Genomic DNA, 19,386 nt, shown 5'->3' on the forward strand with positions numbered 1-19,386 from the left:
GGCCACGGCTTTGCGGTTCTCAGTAAATGTACATCTTCAACATAAAAACTAAAAACCGGCGTTCCGTCGATTGCAACGATGAAGGTTGCATTTGGTGCGATTATTGGAACAGCCTGCTCGTGAAATTAAGGTACAAGTGCTTGAGCAATCCAGACACGCGTATCCTTAATGTGGTTCTCAGGGAAATTCAGCGTGACACAGAATGTGACGAAGGCTGGTCCTTTGAATTACAAGTACCGTAAATCCTCGAGTATAAACCGCACTTTTTTCCCAAAATTTAAAGGTCAAAATTTCTAGTGCGTACTATATACGAGGTTAAAAATAAAAAAATATTTTCTGAGCAAAATTTTCTAAGTGATAAATATGTAAAGACAATTTACCTAATATTTATTTTTCACTGACGTTATTACTGTTATTTCTTTATTTTCTGCAAAATGCACAAAATGCTACATGTTTGCATTATGTTATATATACAATAATAATAAAGGACGTTAGTTATTATACGTTTACAAACCAAGGACGTTATATAGACCTCCTTGACTCAAGTTAGAGAAGGGGTGCGTATTATACACAAGGTTTAGGCTTTTCAGAGGTACACAACCTCCTAAAAATCCCTCGCGTATTATACTCAAGGGCGAACTATACTCGAGGATTTACGGTAATTTTCATTTTTGCCAGCTGGAGCAACTAGTGAGGGCCTCTCTTAATGAATGCAATCGTCACTGCCACTTGATCGACCCAAGTATGCAACTGGTATTTAATTTATTGATTCCGAAAGGATGAAAGGCAAAGTCAATCTCAGCAGAATTTGAATTCAGAACATAGCGACAGATAAAATACCGCTAAGCATTTCACCTGGCGTGCTAACAATTCTGCCGGCTTGTCCCCTTAATAATAATCATCATCATCATCATCGTTTAACGTCCACTTTCCATGCTAGCATGGGTTGGACGATTTGACTGAGGACTGGTGAAACAGGATGGCAACACCAGGCTCCAGTCTGATTTGGCAGAGTTTCTACAGCTGGATGCCCTTCCTAACGCCAACCACTCAGAGAGTGTAGTGGGTGCTTTTACGTGTCACCCGCATGAAGGCCAGTCAGGCGGTACTGGCAACGGCCATGCTCAAAATGGTGTCTTTTATGTGCCACCCACACAAGAGCCAGTCCAGGGGCACTGGCAACAATCTCGCTCGAAAATCCTACGAAGGCCAGTCAGGCGGTACTGGCAACGAACAACAACAACAACAATAATAATAATCATCATCATCATTTAACGTCCGCTTTCCATGCTAGCATGGGTTGGACGATTTGACTGAGGACTGGTGAAACCAGATGGCTACACCAGGCTCCAATCTGATCTGGCAGAGTTTCTACAGCTGGATGCCCTTCCTAACGCCAACCACTCCGAGAGTGTAGTGGGTGTTTTTACGTGCCACCGGCACGAATGCCAGTCACACGGTACTGGCAACAGCCACGCTCAAAATGGTGTATTTTACGTGCAACCTGCACAGGAGCCAGTCCAGCGGCACTGGCAACGATCTCGCTCGAATGTCTTTACACATGCCAGGAAGGCGACGGTGCTATCACGATTTCGCTTTCGCTTGCCCCAACAGGTCTTCGCAAGCAGAGTTTCGTGTCCAATGAAGGAGACGATGTTGGCATGGGTGCCAGTTGTTGAGTCGAGTTTGATTTCGATTTCACTTGCCTCAACAGGTCTTTGAAAGCGGAGTTTAGTGTCCAATGAAGGAAGGTCAATAATAACAATAATAATAATGTATGAAATGTACTGGGTTTTTTTGGGGTTTTTTTTTAATGTTTTCCAAAAGAATTTTTATTAATAAGAGTCTGAAGTCTGATTTGCTGGTTTTTTTTTTTTTTTGGAAAGTGGAATAGAGATAATAATTTATTGAAATAAACAAATAAAAAATATTTTTTTAGAAATTGAACAGAAATGAAAATAAAAAATAAAAATAAACAACAAGGAAAAAAAAAAACAAAAACAAAAAAGGAAATCGCTAGTCTTCTCCAGCAGGTAATGCATCTTCGAGGCGTTTGATGAATTTCAATCGAAGTTCTGTTATACTGTCACCTTTCAGTTGATCCTGCACAACTTTCACATCGACGTCCATTTGCACCTGCAAAAAAAGGGACACAAAAAGGTGAACAGTGAAATTAGCTTTCCTTTATCTCTCATCTTTTACTTGTTTCGGTCATTGGACTGTGGCCATGCTGGAGCACCACCTCGAAGAATTTTTAGTCAAATGACTAAAAAGACTTTATTTTTTTTTTTTAAAGCCTGGTATTTATTCTATTGGTCTCTTTTGCTAAACCGTTAAGTTATGAGGCCATAAACACACCAACACCTGTCGTCAAGTGGTGGCAGTGGTGATGGTGGGGGACAAACATAGACACACACACACATACATACACACATATATATATATGATGGGCTTCTTTTAACTTCCATCTACCGAATCCACTCACAAAGCTTTGGTCAGCCTAGGGCTATAAGTGGAAGACACTTGCCCAGGGAGTCATGCACTGGGACTGAACTCAGAACCCATGTGGTTGGGAAGCAAACTTCTTACCACATAGCCATGCCAAATCTATTTAATTAAGGTTTCTAATTTAGGAATAAGGCCAGCCAATGTTTTAGGGATGGGGTAGGAGTGGTTGGTCACCAATATAATCATTGACCCTTAAGGAATGAAAAGTGAAGTTGACCCTCACAAGATTTGAACTCAGAATGTAAAGGATTACAATAAATAGCACAAAACAAAGGCTTAAATACCGGTTATGTACTGAGGGTGAATTCTCCATTAACGCAGGAGGAAATCAGAGACCTCTATTAATGCGTTTATTGCAGAGATTAGTTTATGAAGTTTAATTATTAATTAGATGATATTATCATTGTGACTCCTGATAAGTTTGTTTTTCACATTGAGTGAATAATTAATTTGTGCAAAATAATTGTTTTTGTGTATGACTACGAATATATTACTTTTGTCACATTTTCATAATTTATGTGTTTTCATTTGTTTTTGCTTGTTAACCCATTTAACCAATAAGCATTCAGAATGCCTTGTCAAATGTAATGCTTTTTCATTTACATTCATCATCATCATTTATTGTCCGTTGTCCATGCTGGCATGGGTTGGACGGTTTGACTGGGCTGGCACACTGGAAGGCTGTGCCAGGCTCCAGTCTGATTTGGCATGGTTTTCTATGGCTGGATGCCCTTCCTAACACCAACCATTCCGAGAGTATAAGGGGTGCTTTTACATGCCATTTGTGTGACTCCAGTATCTGACATGACTGCGATCTTGCTTGGTTTGATGGGTCTTCTTCTCAAGCACAGCATAATGCCAAAGGTCTTGGTCATTGCTTCCGTGAAGCCCAACACTTGAAAGGAACTCAGATATTTTGCCTCCATGGGGCCCAACACTCAAAAAGAACTCGGCCACCTTGCATCTGTGAGGCCCAACATTCAAAAGGAACTCAGCTACTTTACCTCCATGAGGCTCAATGCTTGAAAGGAACTCAGCTATTTTGCCTCCATGGGGCCCAACACTCAAAAAGAACTCGGCCACCTTGCATCTGTGAGGCCCAACATTCAAAAGGAACTCAGCTACTTTACCTCCATGAGGCTCAATGCTTGAAAGGAACTCAGCTATTTTGCCTCCATGGGGCCCAACACTCGAAAAGAACTCGGCCACCTTGTATCTGTGAGGCCCAACATTCGAAAGGAACTCAGCCACTTTGCTTCCATGAGGCTCAATGCTTGAAAGGAACTCAGCTATTTTGCCTCCATGGGGCCCAACACTCGAAAAGAACTCGGCCACCTTGTATCTGTGAGGCCCAACATTCGAAAGGAACTCAGCCACTTTGCTTCCATGAGGCTCAATGCTTGAAAGGAACTCAGCTATTTTGCCTCCATGGGCCCCAACACTCGAAAAGAACTCGGCCACCTCGCCTCTGTGAGGCCCAACACTCAAAAGGAACTCAGTAACTTTGCCTCCATGAGGCCCAACATTTGAAAGAGGGAATGAGAGAGAAAGGGAAATGAATGAAAATGAGAATGAGAGAGAGAGAGAGAGAATGTAAGAGAGAGAGAGTGAGAGAGAGAATGTAAGAGGAGGAGGGAGAGAGAGAGGGAGAATGTAAGAGGAGGGAGAGAGAGAGGGAGAGAGAAAGAGAGAGAATGTAAGAGGAGGAGGGAGAGAGAGAGGGAGAATGTAAGAGGAGGAGGGAGAGAGAGAGGGAGAGAGAAAGAGAGAGAATGTAAGAGGAGGAGGGAGAGAGAGAGAGAGAGAGAATGAGACAATGTAAGAGAGAGAATGTGAGAGGAAGAGAGAGAGAGAGAGAGAATGAGAATTTGAGAGAGAGAAAATGAGAGAGTGTCTATAAAATAAAGAAGACCAACCATTTCTAGACATCCCTTGAGAACACCACATAAAATACTGGAATAATTTAAGGAGCTGTGATTGGCTGGGAGTTCGACAAATTCTGTTAAAGGATTGTTCTCGATTAGCAAAGAGAATTCATCACCAGCAGGACTCCAGTTGGAGACAACAGGGATGATACCCAAGTACATCTTAAAGCCAGCCTGGAAAATACAATGAGGAAATATTATGAATAAAGAAATAAAAAGAATAAATGAGTAGAAAACTGTTGGCTTTTTATGCGAGAAGAAAAACAAAAAAATACTACAGCATCCAGCTGTAGAAACATTTCCAGATCAGATTGGAGCCTGGTGCAGCCTCCTGGCTTGCCAGTCCCCAGTCAAACCGTCCAACCCATGCCAGCATGGAAAACGTTAAACGATGACGACGATAGGTGCAGGTGTGGCTGTGATAAAAATCTTGTTTCACAACCACATGGTTCTGAGTTCAGTCCCACTGCGTGACACCTTTGGCAAGTGTCTTTTACTATATAGCCTAGGGCCTACCAAGGCTTTATGTGTGGATTTGGTAGACAGGAAACTGAAAGAAGCTCGTTGTATATATGTGTGTATGTATGTATATATATATGTGTGTGTGTATATTTATGCCAAGTATTTACAAAATAATTTTGAAAGTAACCTAAAGTAATCTCCCTTGTAGATTACACGCCAAAGTCATCATCCTCATCGTTTAACGTCCGTTTTCCATACTGGCATGGGTTGGACGGTTTGACTGAAGTCTGGAAAGCCAGCGGCTGCACCAAGCTCCAGTCAGATCTGGCAACGTTTCTACAGCTGGACGCACTTCCTAACGCCAACCACTCCGAGAATCTAGTGAGTGCTTTTTACGTGCCACCGGCAAGGAAACCAGTCAGGCGGACCTAACATAGATCACATTTAAATAATGCTTTTTACGTGCCACTGGTACGGGAGCCAGTCGGATCACGTTCGGATGGTGCATGAATTTGTTTTATTTAATTTTTGTCTTCAAATTTAACATTCATTTTCTCATTTTGTATAAACATCAAAATATGCAAGTTGAAAAATAAGTGCTGTTATGTCCGCCATATTTCTTGGTGTTAACCATTTTGACAAAAGTATACTTTATCTCCCCTATGTTAACAGTTACGTCCCTTGTTTTGAATACTATTAAATTAACAAATGCTTGATTCGGTCGAAACATTAAAACATCAATATCATCATCATCATCATCAGTACTAAAAATGAACCCAACCACTCTCAAAAATTAAGTAAAAAAAAAAAAAAAAAAAAAATCCAGAATCCTTGTCCGGTACAGGATCAATCTAATCTGTTCGTGCCAGTTACGAGGCCAAACATCCCTGAAAGTTTCATCCGAATCCATCCAGCAGTTCTTGAGATATCTTGTCCACGGACAAACAAACAAACACGATCGAAAACAATAATGATTATAATAATAATAATAATAATAATAATAATAATCTTTCTACTATAGATAGAAGGCATGCAATTTTGAGGGGAGGGGGCTAGTTGAGGCTCATACATGGTGATGATGATGATGATGATAAGGATGCTGCTACTGCTGATGATGATGATGAGGAGGAATATGATGACAATGAGGACATCCAACTTACCTTTGAAATGACATCTGCAGTTTCTCGAAAGTCATGGCATCGGCCCACATTGGATCTGGCCAAGAAATCTTCAATTAGGCGTATACCCATATTGTAACCCCTGCAAAACAATTGGTCCTAATCATTATAAATTAAAAACAAAAACAAAACAAACGGAAATTTCAGTTATTGTGTAATACAATAAAACATTATGGTTTCAAATTTTGCCACAAAGCCAGCAATTTTGGGGGAGGGGATGAGTCAATTACAAAATTCTTCGAGGACAAAATTCCCCTGGCAGTCAATATTCTCTGGGATATTGTTCTTTTTTTACAATAAGAATATTTTAGGAAAGTGAAATTTTATAAAAATATTTTTATTCATTAACCCTTTTGTTACCATATTTCTGCAGTGGAATGAATGAAGATACTTCTGGTTCAAAGAAAGTATTCGAAAGAAAAACAAATAAAAAAACAAAACAAAAAGAAGCATTCTATTTTGGCAGAGAAGTAGAGCTGCACTGTGGAATAATAAGGTAAGATGACAGCAAGAAGAGCAACAAGAGAGGAAAGAAAGATAAGAAAAGACTAAAGAATAGAGGGCCCAGGAGTGGCTGTGGTAAGTAACTTACTTACCAACCACATGGTTCCGGGTTAGTCCCACTGCGTGGCACCTTGGGCAAGTGTCTTCTACTATAGCCTCAGGCCGACCAAAGCCTTGTGAGTGGATTTGGTAGACGGAAACTGAAAGAAGCCCGTCGTATATATGTGTGTATATATATATATGTATATATATATATATATATATATATATATATATGGGAGAATATACGAAAAAACAACAACAGACGAGGACAGGTGGTGTAAATAACAAAAGGATGTATTAGTATGACGCTTGGGAATACGGAAAGTCTTTGACGTTTCGAGCTACGCTCTTCAACAGAAAGAATACGGAGACAAGGAGAAAAAAAATTGAATAGTGTTCAGTCAACGGCCCACCACCATCGCTTGATAACCGATGCCGGTGTGTTTACGTCTCCGTAACTTAGCGCTTCGGCAAAAAGAGACCGATAGAATAAGTACTAAGCTTACAAAGATTAAGTCCTGGGGACGATTTGCTCGACTAAAGGCGATGCTCCAGCATGGCCGCGGTCAAATGACTGGAACAAGTAAGAGAATAAAAGAGTAATGAAAAAAGGAGAAGGGCAGGAGGAGGAGGAGGAGAAAGAGAAGAAAAATGAAAGAGGAGGAGGATTAAAAGCAGGCAAAAGAAATGAACTTACATCTTTTCTAGTTGTTTATTAACTTCCTCATCACTTTCATAATCTTTTACTAATTGAGCAACTAAAGCACCGTAGGTAAGCATGAACAGTTCACCGTTCTGGAATAAAAGAGGAAAAAAAAAATATAGAATATATTGGAATATGTGGAAATATAAAAAATGGAAGACCTTATGTGAGGATAGATAAATAGGTGCAGGGGTAGCTGTGGGGTAAGAAGTTTGCTTCCCAACCTCGTGATTCTGGGTTCTGTCCCATTGCATGACACCTTGGGCAAGTGTCTTCTACAACAGCCATGGGCTGACCAAAAACCTTGTGAATGGATCTGGTAGACGGAAACTGAAGGAGGCTCATTGTGTGGGTGTGTATGTGTATCTATATTTGTGTGTCTTTGAGTCTGTGTTTGCCCCCCCCCCCCCCAGCACCACTTGACAACTGGTGTTGGTGTGTTTACGTCCCTGTAACTTAGTGGTTCGGCAAAAGAGACTGATAGAATAAGTGATCATGTGACTGACCAGGATATCAGATGTTGTTAGACATCACCGGTCACAATGTGCTTTTGCATTGTTTTAGCTTCCAAATGAGGCCACCCTGTTGGGTAGGTGAGCAGGACAACATATCTGCACCCCATGATCGAAAGGGCAGGGACCGGAACAAAGTGAAATGAAGTGTTTTGCTCAAGAACGCAACGTGCTGCCCAGTCAGGGAATCGAACCCACGGTCTACCGATTGTGACTGCAACAGCCTAACCACTAGACCATGTGCTTTCACCGTATTCATTAGAATAAATACCAGGCTTTAAAAAAACGTAAGTACAGGGGTCGATTCATTCGACTAAAATGTTTTCAAGGCGGTGCTCCAGCATGGCTGCTGTCTAATGACTGAAACAAGTAACAAATATTCTTTTCTACTCTAGGCACAAGGCCCGGAATTTTGGGGGAAGGGGGCCCAGTCGATTAGATTGACCCAGTACGTAACTGGTACTTAATTTATTGACCCCAAAAGGATGAAAGGCAAAGTCGACCTTGGCGGAATTTGGCTAAAGCAGAAGCTACTCACTCACCAAAATGTCATGCAGTGAGCTCACGTCTGGAAGCACGACAAATGGCTCGTAGAATGTGAAATTTGGCTGTTCTTTCTAGTTGGTTCGCGAGTTGAAGAAGAAAAGATGGAGGAATTAAAGGTAAAACTCACCACTTTACGTGGATCTCCGGCTCTGTTACTTTGCCGTGACATCGTTGCAATATATCGAACAAATAATTATTTTCTGGTCGGGTGTAAGATCGATCACACTTCCTTTTATGTGTGTAATTTCTGTTAATTTTGATAGGAGCCAGTGAATGACTGCGCGCGTGTTTGGTTATGTATCGAATTCCGCTTCAGCTAGTCCTACTACACGGTCACACCTCCTTTGACGACTAGAAACAGTTTAACGAGAGAGAGAGAGAGAGAGAGAGAGAAGGAAAAACGTAATTATTTTTAGTTTAGTAAGTGGAAAATTAAAACAGACTTAAAAGGTTAGAAGAGAAAGAAGGAAAATATCAAGCATAAGAATCTGTTTAACAGGTGGAAAATAAACCTCAAATGAATACAGAAAAAGAAGCAGAAATTCAGTAATGAATGGGAAATAAATATCACACTGAAAATTTAGCATAAAGTGAATAATTCGTAAGAAGCCGTACCATATATGTAATAAAGTAATAAATGGCAAGAAAGGTGTAGAATTATTGATATAAATTAATAAAATATTTTAAATATAATTTTTTACCATTTTTAGTTTATTTTTCTCTGACGAAGAAAGAATTATTTTGGTGCAGTTGGAGCTTATTTCGTTTTCTTTCGTTTAGTAAATTAATTTATTCCAATTACTTTAAGTTAATTGCACTATTTCTGACATGGATCAAAATGGATCGACCTCAGTTATATTAATTTAATTACCAATTAATTGCTTTTTTTTTTTACTGATCAGTGACCACCGGAAATAAATGAAACTTACATTAACCGGAAGTATTAATATTTTTCTATTTTTCTGTCTCTATTTACAAAGAGTTCACTAGTGACACATGGCTTAGAAGTGAGAGCGACTTTAAATTAATTAAACTTTTTTAATTAATTAAGGCCTTTTTTTTTTCTCACTCACTTTCTTCTTTATTTCTCGCTCACCCTGACACATTGGCCCTCGTCGTCACTGGTCGATTGTCAACATGACGAACCACAGAGAAGAACAGAGAGACGAAATAGAAGCACTTGAAGCTATCTATCCAAATGAAATCAAAGGTATTTGTTTTCGTTGTCGCGTCTTTACATATATATTTTACACTTCCCCATACTTTAACAATATAACAACAAACTGAAAAAGTAAAAGACCAGTGGTGGATCTACATCGTCAGAAGTCATTAAATAAAGCTGACAAGTCTAGATTTATAAGTTCTACGTTGACTGAATATTATTTTTGTTATTATCATTGTAGCAGATAGCACACCGGACAAAGTACTTAGTGTCATTTCTTCTGAGTTCAAATTCCGCCGAGTTCGATTTCGCCTTTCCTCTCTCTCGGTATCGATAAAATAAGTACCAGTCGAGTACTAGGGTCTATATATACTAAACTACCACTTCCCTTAAGATTTCTGGTCCTGTGCCAAAATTTGAAGCCATCATCGTTATTATTAGGCGACGAGCTCGCAGAATGGTTAGGCGTTGTGCCTATAGTAGGAAGGATTATTATTGTTATTGAGAAATAACTTTCTTTTTTTTATTTTTTTTTTATTCAGTTGAAAAAAAAAAGAAGAAAAAAGTCAACGCAATAGAGCCAGTTCGCTACAACGTTTGGTGATCAGCAATAGAACATAAATATCGTATAACCAGTTACCAACAACATCCAGTGTGTATATATATATATATATATATATATATATATATATATATATATATATATATATATATACTCTTTTAGTTGTTTCTGTCATTTGACTGCGGCCATGCTGGAGCACCGCCTTTAGTCGAACAAATCGTCCCCAGAACTTAATAAAAGCACCATCCATGCATGATTGTTGCCAGGGCCGCTGACTGGCTCCTGTACCGGTGGCACGTAAAAATCTTCATTCGAGCGTGATCGTTGCCAGCATCGCCTTACTGGCACATGTGCCGGTGGCACATGAAAAACAACATTCAAGCGTGGAGGCGGGATACTGGGGGTAGAGCTGAATAAGTAGGGATCAAACTGGAGAATAGCAGACAAGATAACCCAGAGTTGAGAAATGTCATAAATGGTTTTGGTTCCATAAGGAGTGAAGAACTTAAGTGGTGAGTAGAATTATTTGTGGATTTGTGTGTGGTTATTATAATTTAACCATTTTCTTTTCAGTTTTGGAAACGGAACCAAATTATATATTCGCCATAGAACTTTCTTCACAACTAACTGAAGAGGAAGGAGAAGATTTAAGTATGTACTGCAGCTTTTAAAATGTTTTTTTTCTCCTTTATTCTCTAATTGTGTGACTAATTGACAAATTTGGGTGAATGATTTAATTGCAAATAAAAAATAGACAAAATATAGAACATGTCGCCTGTTTTTCAAGTTTTGGTATTTTCCCCCCGTCCATTGCAATGTCTTTAACTCCACTGGTTAACTGTCTGGTTCTTGTGTAGCATCAGGTCAGTTCTATAATCAAATGCATTCCAGGGATCTTTTTTAAAACGGGGGCCACATTTTTCATTAACGAAACACTTTGAAACTTGGAACACTGGTAGAATGTGTCATATAAAACATCTTTTTCTCTTAGTCTTCTTAAAAAAAAAAGAAATCCATAAGTTATTCCATGTTAAAGTTGTCGTATTTCTGTAATTTCAACCAATCACTGACGTCCATTCAGCCGATATACATTAAGTGCCGACTACATAAACAAACGATTCTGAAACAATTAAGCCTAACCCTAACCATAGGGTTAGGGTTAAAGCAAATTTAAAATGAAAAAAGCAAATAAAACGAAGGTATGGAGATTAAATACGCTTTACACCGCTTAATCAGCCAAAGGAGTAAATATAAACAACTGAATACTTGTCAGTGGTTGGTTGAAATTATCGAAATAAGACAATTTTTTACATGAAATAAATTTGAATACAAAAATATTTTTCTGTTCTATAACACAAAATAGATAAGTATACGAAGTTTGAAAGTCTTTCGGTACCAAAAACACTTACCAACAGTCATGGCCATCACAACTTTTTCCTTTTAGACAGGCAGGCATGACCCAATGTACGAGGGGGTGCTGAAAAGTTCCTGACTTTGGTTAAAAGATAATATGGGAGGATCAGTTATGATTTTATTCAACATATTCCCCTTCAGTTTTCCTAAGCTCTGTAAAAGAGCACAGAAGGTTGGGGCTCCAACCAGGCCTTTCATGATACCCTTAAAGCCAGGAACTTTTCAGCCCCCGTTATAAGTAACTTACTCCTCACTTACAAATTACCGGCATTGTACCAACATTAGAAAAAATTATTCTTTGTTTTTTTCTCATTGTTATTATTATTATTAAAGAGGTGAGCTCGCAGAATTGTTTGTATGCTGGACAAAATGCTTCATGACATTTCTTCTGGGTTTTTATGTTCAGGAGTTCAAATCCTGCCTGGTTCAACTTTGCCTTTCATCCTTTCAGGGTCGATAAAGTAAAGTACCATTTAGGCACTAGTGGGGAGCGATGGTATCGACTCACACTGTTCCCTCATAAAACTGCTGGCCTCGTGTCTAAATTGAAACAGCAGAATATTCCACAAAAGGGCTGTTAAGTGATGATGATGATGATGATGATGATGTAGCAATCCTTGAAATGAGAAATCGTTTTGGCTTTCCAGAAAGCATGGGAGACAACTCTGACTGTTGTTTCTGCCTGACTTTTCTGATTGTTTTTTTTTTTAATTATATTTTGACGACATTATTAAACTTTTTACTTGTTTCAGTCATTAGACTGTGGCCATGCTGGAGGCACTTCCTAAAAAGGTTTAGTCCAGGGCTGGCCAACCTGAGGCCCGCGGGCCTCATGCCACGTGCAGACTTTTATCTTGCGGTCCGCTTGATATTGTCTTGAAATGAGTTTATTTAAACCTTTTTAAAATTTTATCGAAAATTAAAGATTCTAATGAAAAGTAAAAAAGAAAGATGCTACTGTTTTTGCAACGATAATATTTCATGCTGAATGAACGATCATTCATTCATTATTTTAATTATAGCATGAGAAAGCAAAATGCTTTCAATTCTGTCAGGATACAAGCGGCCCTCAAAAGACTTTCTGTGATGAAAATGGCCCACAATGTAATTTGAGTTGGCCAGGCCTGGTTCACTCAAACAGATTGATCCCAGTACGATTTTTCTGTAAGCCACTCAGTTGGCAAAAATGAATTTCAAACGGTCAGCCTTGTCACATTCTGTGTCACACTAAATCTCCCTGAGAACTACGTTAAGGGTACAGGTGTCTGTGGTGAGTTCAACCACTTGCACGTTAGCTTCACGAGCAGGCTCTTCCGTTGATCGGTTCAACTGGAACAATCATTGTTATAACCGACGGAGCACCAGTTTTCTGATGATAAGGGTTTTCGAGCGAGATCGTTGCCAGTGCCCCTGGACTGGCTCTTGTGCAGGTGGCACATAAAATACACCATTTTGAGCATGGCCGTTGCCAGTACCGCCTGACTGGCCTTCGTGCGGGTGACACGTAAAAGCACCCACTACACTCTCAGAGTGGTTGGCGTTAGGAAGGGCATCCAGCTGCAGAAACTCTGCCAAATCAGATTGGAGCCTGGTGTTGCCATCCGGTTTCACAAGTCCTCAGTCAAATCGTCCAACCCATGCTAGCATGGAAAGCGGACATTAAACGATGATGATGATGATGATGATGATGATATTTAAATCTGAATCTTTTTTTTTTCAGTTACAATGACCCTTCAGTTTACTCTTGACGATGACTACCCGGACTCGATTCCTATCATGGAAATCATGGAGTTCCAGAACTTGGATGACGTGAAAGTGAATGTCATCTTAGAAGACATGAATGAATTGGTAATTATGTCCAATTATGATAACTTTTAACTCTCCACTGTCTGTTCATGAAGTCTTTCGCTATTAACAAATTCTTTGACTCATCAAACAAAATGTGTGTGTGTGCGTGTCCGTCCCTAGGCAATCATTATCATTGTTTTAATATTCGCTTTTCTATGTTGGCATGAGTTGGATGGAATTTGTTGAGGCAGATTTTCTATGGTCGGATGGTCTTTCTGTTGTTAATCCATACTTGTATTACCAAACAAGGCAATATCTCCCCCACAACGGGATATGTTTTGTATGGTTGGTTAGGGTTAGTTTTAGGGTCGGTTAGGGTTAATTAGGGTTAGAGTTACATAGATGCGTCAGGACCTCTGTATTTAAGTAGTGCCTCAAAAGAGTTAACTTATTTTGCAGAAGGATTCTAACCACCTCCCAAGTAACGAAAGGTGGACTGACCTGTTATAAAATAAAGACATGTGAGCGGTTGGCAGTTTGGATTGGTAAGCAGTTCACTGAGAGCTGTTGATTGAGAGTGTTGAGTCTTGTGTAATCCCCCCCTGCTTCATTAAATTATATATCCAACACCAGGATATAAAAACTTATCTGTCTGTTTGTCTCTCTCTGTCTCTTTTCATATATTTTATATTTCTAGCTTTGTGGTGTACTTTGCATTGTATAAGCCGTATTTTGCTTTTCATTTGAGGCCCAAGAGACCCTTGGAATGGTAATGGTGTTCACAATTGTCTCAGCTGTACAAGAAAAGATTAACGATATCATTGAGCAAAACAAACAGGAACGAGAGAAGGAAGAATTGCGAAAACAGAAAGAAAAAGAAGAATCAGAACAGGTGAGAATGGTTCTAACTACCAACTTCGTTTCTTCTTTGATAGCTTTTACCTTTTACTTGTTTCACTCATTGGACTGCGGCCATACTGGGGCACCGCCTTCAAGAAGTTTTAGTCAAATGAATTGACCCCAGGATATGTTTTTTTTTAAGCCAGAGACTTATTTCATTACTCTTTTACTTGTTTCAGTCATTTGACTGCAGCCATGCTGGAGCACCGCCTTTAGTCAAGAAAATCGACCCCAGGACTTATTCTTTGTAAGCTTAGTACTTATTCTATCGGTCTCTTTTTGCCAAACCGCTAAGTAATGGGGACCAAAACACACCACCATCGGTTGTCAAGCGATGTTGGGGGGACAAACACACATACATATATATATATATATATATATATATATATATATATATATATATATACATACATACATATATACGACAGGCTTCTTTCAGTTTCCGTCTACCAAATCCACTCACAAGGCTTTGGTCGGCCCGAGGCTATAATAGAAGACACTTACCCAAGGTGCCACGCAGTGGGAATGAACCCGGAACCATGTGGTTGGTAAGCAAGCTACTTACCACACAGCCACTCCTGTTTTTTTTTTTTTTTTTTTCGTTTTTGCTGAACTGCTAAGTTACGGGGACAAAGTAATCTGAAGGCTTGAGGTAGTGAGCTGGCAAAATCATTAACACATCAGAGAAAATGGTTGGTGGCATTTTTCTTGTTCTTTAACATCCCAAGTTCAAATCCTGCTGAGATCAACTTTGGTTATCATCCTTCTGGGGGTCGATAAAATATAGCACCTTTGTGTTAGAAATTGGTGCAGCTGTTGTTGTCATGGTTCCTGTCTCAGAAGTTTTTCTTTCTATCTTTCTTTTTCTTCTTTCCAGAAAACATTTGAAGGTACGCGGGTTACCGTGGAGACATTTATTGCTTGGAAAGCCAGATTTGACTTAGAAATGAAAGAAAGTAATCGAAATTTAATGGATATTAATCAATCAAACACTAAATTAACAGGTTTGTATAATTAATTAATCAAACAAACAAGCACTAAATTGACACGTTAAGGGAGTTAATTAATCAAATTCTAAATTAACAAATTAACAGGTTTGTGAGAGTTTGATTGTTTCACTGTCTTTATTATTAGTTCTCACCCTCGTTATAATCAACTAGTTAATTATAATTCAATTATTAATTTGACTGAATTATTAATTTGTAGCTAAAAGTAATTTATTGGACTTTTTTTAGCTTATTTAAGGAGTATTTTTGATGTAATTTTCAAAAAACTGAAATTTTATCTTGCTGTCTCTCTCACACATCATCATCATCATCATCATCGTCGTCCATTGTGCATGCTGTCATGGGTTGGACGGTTTGACCAGGGCCTGGCATGCTGGAAGGCTGCGCCAGGCTCCAGTCTGATTTGGTATGGTTTTCTACAGCTGGACGCCCTTCCCAATGCCAACCACTCTGAGAGTGTAATGGGTGCTTTCACGTGCCACCAGCACGGGTGCCATTTGTGTGACACCAGTATCTGCCACGACTGCGATTTTACTTGGCTTGATGGATCTTCTCCTCAAGTATGACATAATGCCAAAGGTCTCGCTCATTGCCTCTGTGGAGAACCATACAGGAGATAACAAACAGACACACCATCATCATTGTCATCACCACCGTCACAATCGTCATCATCATCATAACTCATTTTCTTTTTTTTTCTCCCTCTTATATTCATAGGCAAAGAACTCTTCCAGCAAGACTCTTCGATGATTGTCTCTGATATGGAATTCTTAAAAGGTGGTAAGTTTATTCTATATTTTTAGCTCACCATCAGCTTCAATCCCCCCACAAGGATCCGGTGAGGCCTGCAATGGAATGCTCATTCACTGATCTAACGTGGTGTGGCTGCTACATTCAGACATACATTAGACTGCATCCCAAGAAAAGCCATTTGATAAGGTACAGACGTAGCTGTGTGGTAAGAAGCTTGCGGCGGCGAGCTGGTAGAAACGCTAGCACGCCGGGTGAAATGCTTAGCGGTATTTCATCTGCTGTTACTTTCTGAGTTCAAATACCGCCGATGTCGACTTTGCCTTTCATCCTTCCGGGGTCGATAAATTAGGTACCAGTTACGCACTGGGGTCGATGTAATCGACTTAATCCCTTTGTTTGTCCTTGTTTGTCCCCTCTATGTTTAGCCCCTCGTGGGCAAAAAAGAATGAAGAAGCTTGCTTCCCAAACACATGGTTCCAGGTTCAATCCCACTGTGTTCTACTATAGACTTGGTCTGACCAAAGCCTTGTGAGTGGATTTGATAGACGGAAACTGAAAGAAACCTGTTGTATATATATATATATCTATGTGTGTGTGTGTCTCTGTCTATGTTTGTCCCCCCCCCCCAACAACAACTGGTGTTAGTACGTTTATGTCCCTGTCACTTAATGGTTCAGCTTGGAATCCTCTCTCTGCACATTTTCTTGCAGCCTTTCGTTGCAACTGTGCAATAGAAACATTAACTGCCTCAGTTTCATTGATCTTCAAGAGTCAGTGATGACTGTGGGTGCAGTCCTTTCCTTTTGACCTACCAAATTAATAAACAACTGGGGACCACCCAGTTCATAGTCACACCTTTTCTCTACAAATATATAGACTTGCACCCGGCAAGAACATGCTTTGCTGATGTGTTCTAATAAGACTGAAACACGTCCACAGAAGTCCTTTTACTTGTTAAGAAGTAACAGATTTCCACCTCATGAAAATAGCTTTTTGTGAAATTTTTCATTTCCTGAAGTTATCTCCCCTACTCCTTTGAGTGTTTCTCTCCATTGCCACTAGGTTTTGGAAGGTAACACCTGCACTAATCGAGGGGTTACTGTACTGTGTTTGAAATATTACATTCTTGTCTGTATAATTGTATTTTTGTTTTCTTTTCAGAAAACGAAGCTGTTGAGGTTGACGAGTCCCTGTTCCAAGACATTGACGAACTTGGTCTTGAAGATGAAGACTTGGAAGATTGAGCTGTGTGTGTGTGTGTGCGTGTGTGTGTGTGTGCGTGTGTGTGCGTGTGTGTGTCGTCGTTATTGTTCTTCCAACTTTTGCTTGGAGGGGGAGTGTTGGACATTTCGGATGGTGGGTGTCGGTGGTGTTGGAGTCGGTAGGTGCGGGTGGACGGATGAGGAGGCAGTTGTTCAGATGAGGGGGGGGGGGGGGGGCATGGCAAATATCTCCTTCTCTTCCTTCCAACTCTGGTGTCGAAAGATGATGGGGAGAGGCTGGGTCTAATTTGTTGTTCTCCAAAACACTTTACTTTAAAGAATCCCCAAAATATTGGTTTGTTGAAGTGATTGATTCCTCTCACCTGCGCATTGTTGCTTTTCTGGTTTTTTTTTTAATATTTTTATATTCTTTTTGGCTTTAAATTTAAATGAATAAATTCATTAAAAAAAAATTGCTAAAGAAAGGCTCTGATGGAGTTGGAGATGAAAAACAAATATCAAAATTAGAAATGTGGACACAGCAAATGCAAAGAAGGACTCATCGGAGATAAGATGGTCACCATCTTATACTTGTTTTAGCCATTAGACTGTGGCCATGCTGGAGCACCACCTTGAAGAAATTTTTAGTCGAATGAAATGGCTCCAGTACTTATGGCGTTTATAATAATGATGTGACCGTTCATTTCGCACAGGGAGCTGCATTGAGGGATAATGATAAAAAAATAAATAAATGCACCCTTTTAAAGCCTAGCCAGGCTCATGGGCCCCGGTTTCAATGGTGTATGTGTTCCCCAGCTGGACGGGAGGCCAGTCCATCGCAGCATCACTCATTTTTGCCAGCTGAGTGGAATGGAGCAATGTGAAATGAAGTGTTTTGCTCAAGAACATGTGAGGATGAGTCAATTACATCGACTCATGTTACGTCCCCCGTAACTTAGTGGTTTGACAAAAGAGACTGATAGAATAAGTACAAGGTTTACAAAGCATGGCCGCAGTCAAATGAAACAAAAGAATAAAACAATACAGCTAGATGAAAAAAGTGAGGACACGCAGCCACGTGGTTAGGGTATTCGCTTGCAACTGTAAGGTTGTGAGCTCAATACCTGGTGGTGCCTTGTGTCCTTGAGCGAGGCTATAGTAGAAGACACTTGCCCAAGGTGTCACACAGTGGGACTGAACCTGGAACTATGTGGTTTGTAAGCAAGGTACTTACCACACAGCCACTCCTATGCCTGTGTGATGCTGGCACTCCGTCGCTTGCGACGTCGAGGGTTCCAGTTGATCCGATCAACGGAACAGCCTGCTCATGAAAGTAACGTGCAAGTGGCTGAGCACTCCACAGACACGTGTACCCTTAACGTAGTTCTCGGGGATATTCAGCATGACACAGTGTGACAAGGCTGGCCCTTTGAATTACAGGCACAACAGAAACAGGAAGTAAGAGTGAGAGAAAGTTGTGGTGAAAGAGTACAGCAGGGTTCGCCACCATCCCCTGCCGGAGCCTTGTGGAGCTTTAGGTGTTTTCGCTCAATGCACACACACAACGCCTGGTCTGGGAATCGAAACCGCGATCCTATGACCGCGAGTCCACTGCCCTAACCACTGGGCCATTGCGTCTCTACCCTATGCCTATAGTTAATATGGAAATGTATGAGAGCCTCGGAATGGTCCATCAATCAAATTTCTTTCTTCAGCTCCTGCAAACCAACCCCCTTTGCCTCTTTGAATGGAAAATGATATTTAATTGGGAAGATGAGAATAAAATATTTATTTTTCTTCTATACTTTTGTTTGTTTTTTATTTTATTTATGTGTTCTTTTATTTGTTTCTTTAATTTTGACTGCGGCCTTGCTGGAGCACCGCCTTTAGTCGAACAAATCGACCCCCGGACTTATTCTTTGTAAGCCTATTGGACTCTTTTACCGAACCGCTAAGTTACGGGTATGTTAAAACACCAACATGGGTTGTCAAGCCTTTGAAGGCAATATTTTCGTATTTTAATGTTAAGGGAAATAACTCTGGGAGAGTCGTTATCATAGCGTCGATGTCTCACCACTACCATGACATTCATTCATTCTTTCATTCGGTTCTCATTGTGCCTTGTGTCACTTGAGGCGACAACAAAATTATTCCACCTTCTAATACCGAGAGCGTCCTTGACAGCTTGTTCCATTATTAACTTTCTGCCTGGTTGTGTG

At 40.0% G+C, this 19,386-nt stretch overlaps 2 protein-coding genes across 2 annotated transcripts; one reads left to right on the top strand and one right to left on the bottom strand.

The window, feature by feature from the left end:
- Positions 1-1,778: 1,778 nt before the first annotated feature.
- LOC106880311 (trafficking protein particle complex subunit 3) lies at positions 1,779-9,357 on the bottom strand. Its single transcript, XM_089343624.1, has 6 exons — positions 9,082-9,357; positions 8,508-8,731; positions 7,317-7,414; positions 6,056-6,155; positions 4,425-4,607; positions 1,779-2,136 (listed from the first exon to the last, which is right to left on the bottom strand). The coding sequence occupies exons 2-6, from the start codon at positions 8,547-8,549 to the stop codon at positions 2,017-2,019; spliced, it is 543 nt and encodes a 180-aa protein (XP_089199750.1). The 5' UTR covers positions 8,550-8,731; positions 9,082-9,357; the 3' UTR covers positions 1,779-2,016.
- On the top strand, positions 9,351-18,969 carry LOC106880310 (RWD domain-containing protein 1). The gene is made up of 7 exons (XM_089343623.1): positions 9,351-9,590; positions 10,678-10,755; positions 13,238-13,365; positions 14,054-14,197; positions 15,083-15,209; positions 15,930-15,992; positions 17,127-18,969. Exons 1-7 carry the CDS (start codon positions 9,518-9,520, stop codon positions 17,207-17,209), a joined length of 696 nt encoding a protein of 231 aa, XP_089199749.1. The 5' UTR covers positions 9,351-9,517; the 3' UTR covers positions 17,210-18,969.
- Positions 18,970-19,386: the final 417 nt, after the last annotated feature.

Source organism: Octopus bimaculoides, chromosome 27 (assembly GCF_046866305.1).
Source record: "Octopus bimaculoides isolate indiv1 chromosome 27, ASM4686630v1, whole genome shotgun sequence".
Classification (NCBI taxonomy): domain Eukaryota; kingdom Metazoa; phylum Mollusca; class Cephalopoda; order Octopoda; family Octopodidae; genus Octopus; species Octopus bimaculoides.

Excerpts from the sequence above, each read along its gene's own strand:
- LOC106880311 (XM_089343624.1), bottom strand. The coding sequence starts at position 8,549 with ATGTCACGGCAAAGTAACAGAGCCGGAGATCCACGTAAAGTG. Across the intron at positions 7,415-8,507 it reads CCGGAGATCCACGTAAAGTG|AACGGTGAACTGTTCATGCT; the intron begins GTGAGTTTTACC and ends CTTTTATTCCAG. Across the intron at positions 6,156-7,316 it reads AATAAACAACTAGAAAAGAT|GGGTTACAATATGGGTATAC; the intron begins GTAAGTTCATTT and ends ATTGTTTTGCAG.
- LOC106880310 (XM_089343623.1), top strand. The coding sequence starts at position 9,518 with ATGACGAACCACAGAGAAGAACAGAGAGACGAAATAGAAGCACTTGAA. Across the intron at positions 9,591-10,677 it reads CTATCCAAATGAAATCAAAG|TTTTGGAAACGGAACCAAAT; the intron begins GTATTTGTTTTC and ends TTTTCTTTTCAG. Across the intron at positions 15,993-17,126 it reads TATGGAATTCTTAAAAGGTG|AAAACGAAGCTGTTGAGGTT; the intron begins GTAAGTTTATTC and ends TTTTCTTTTCAG.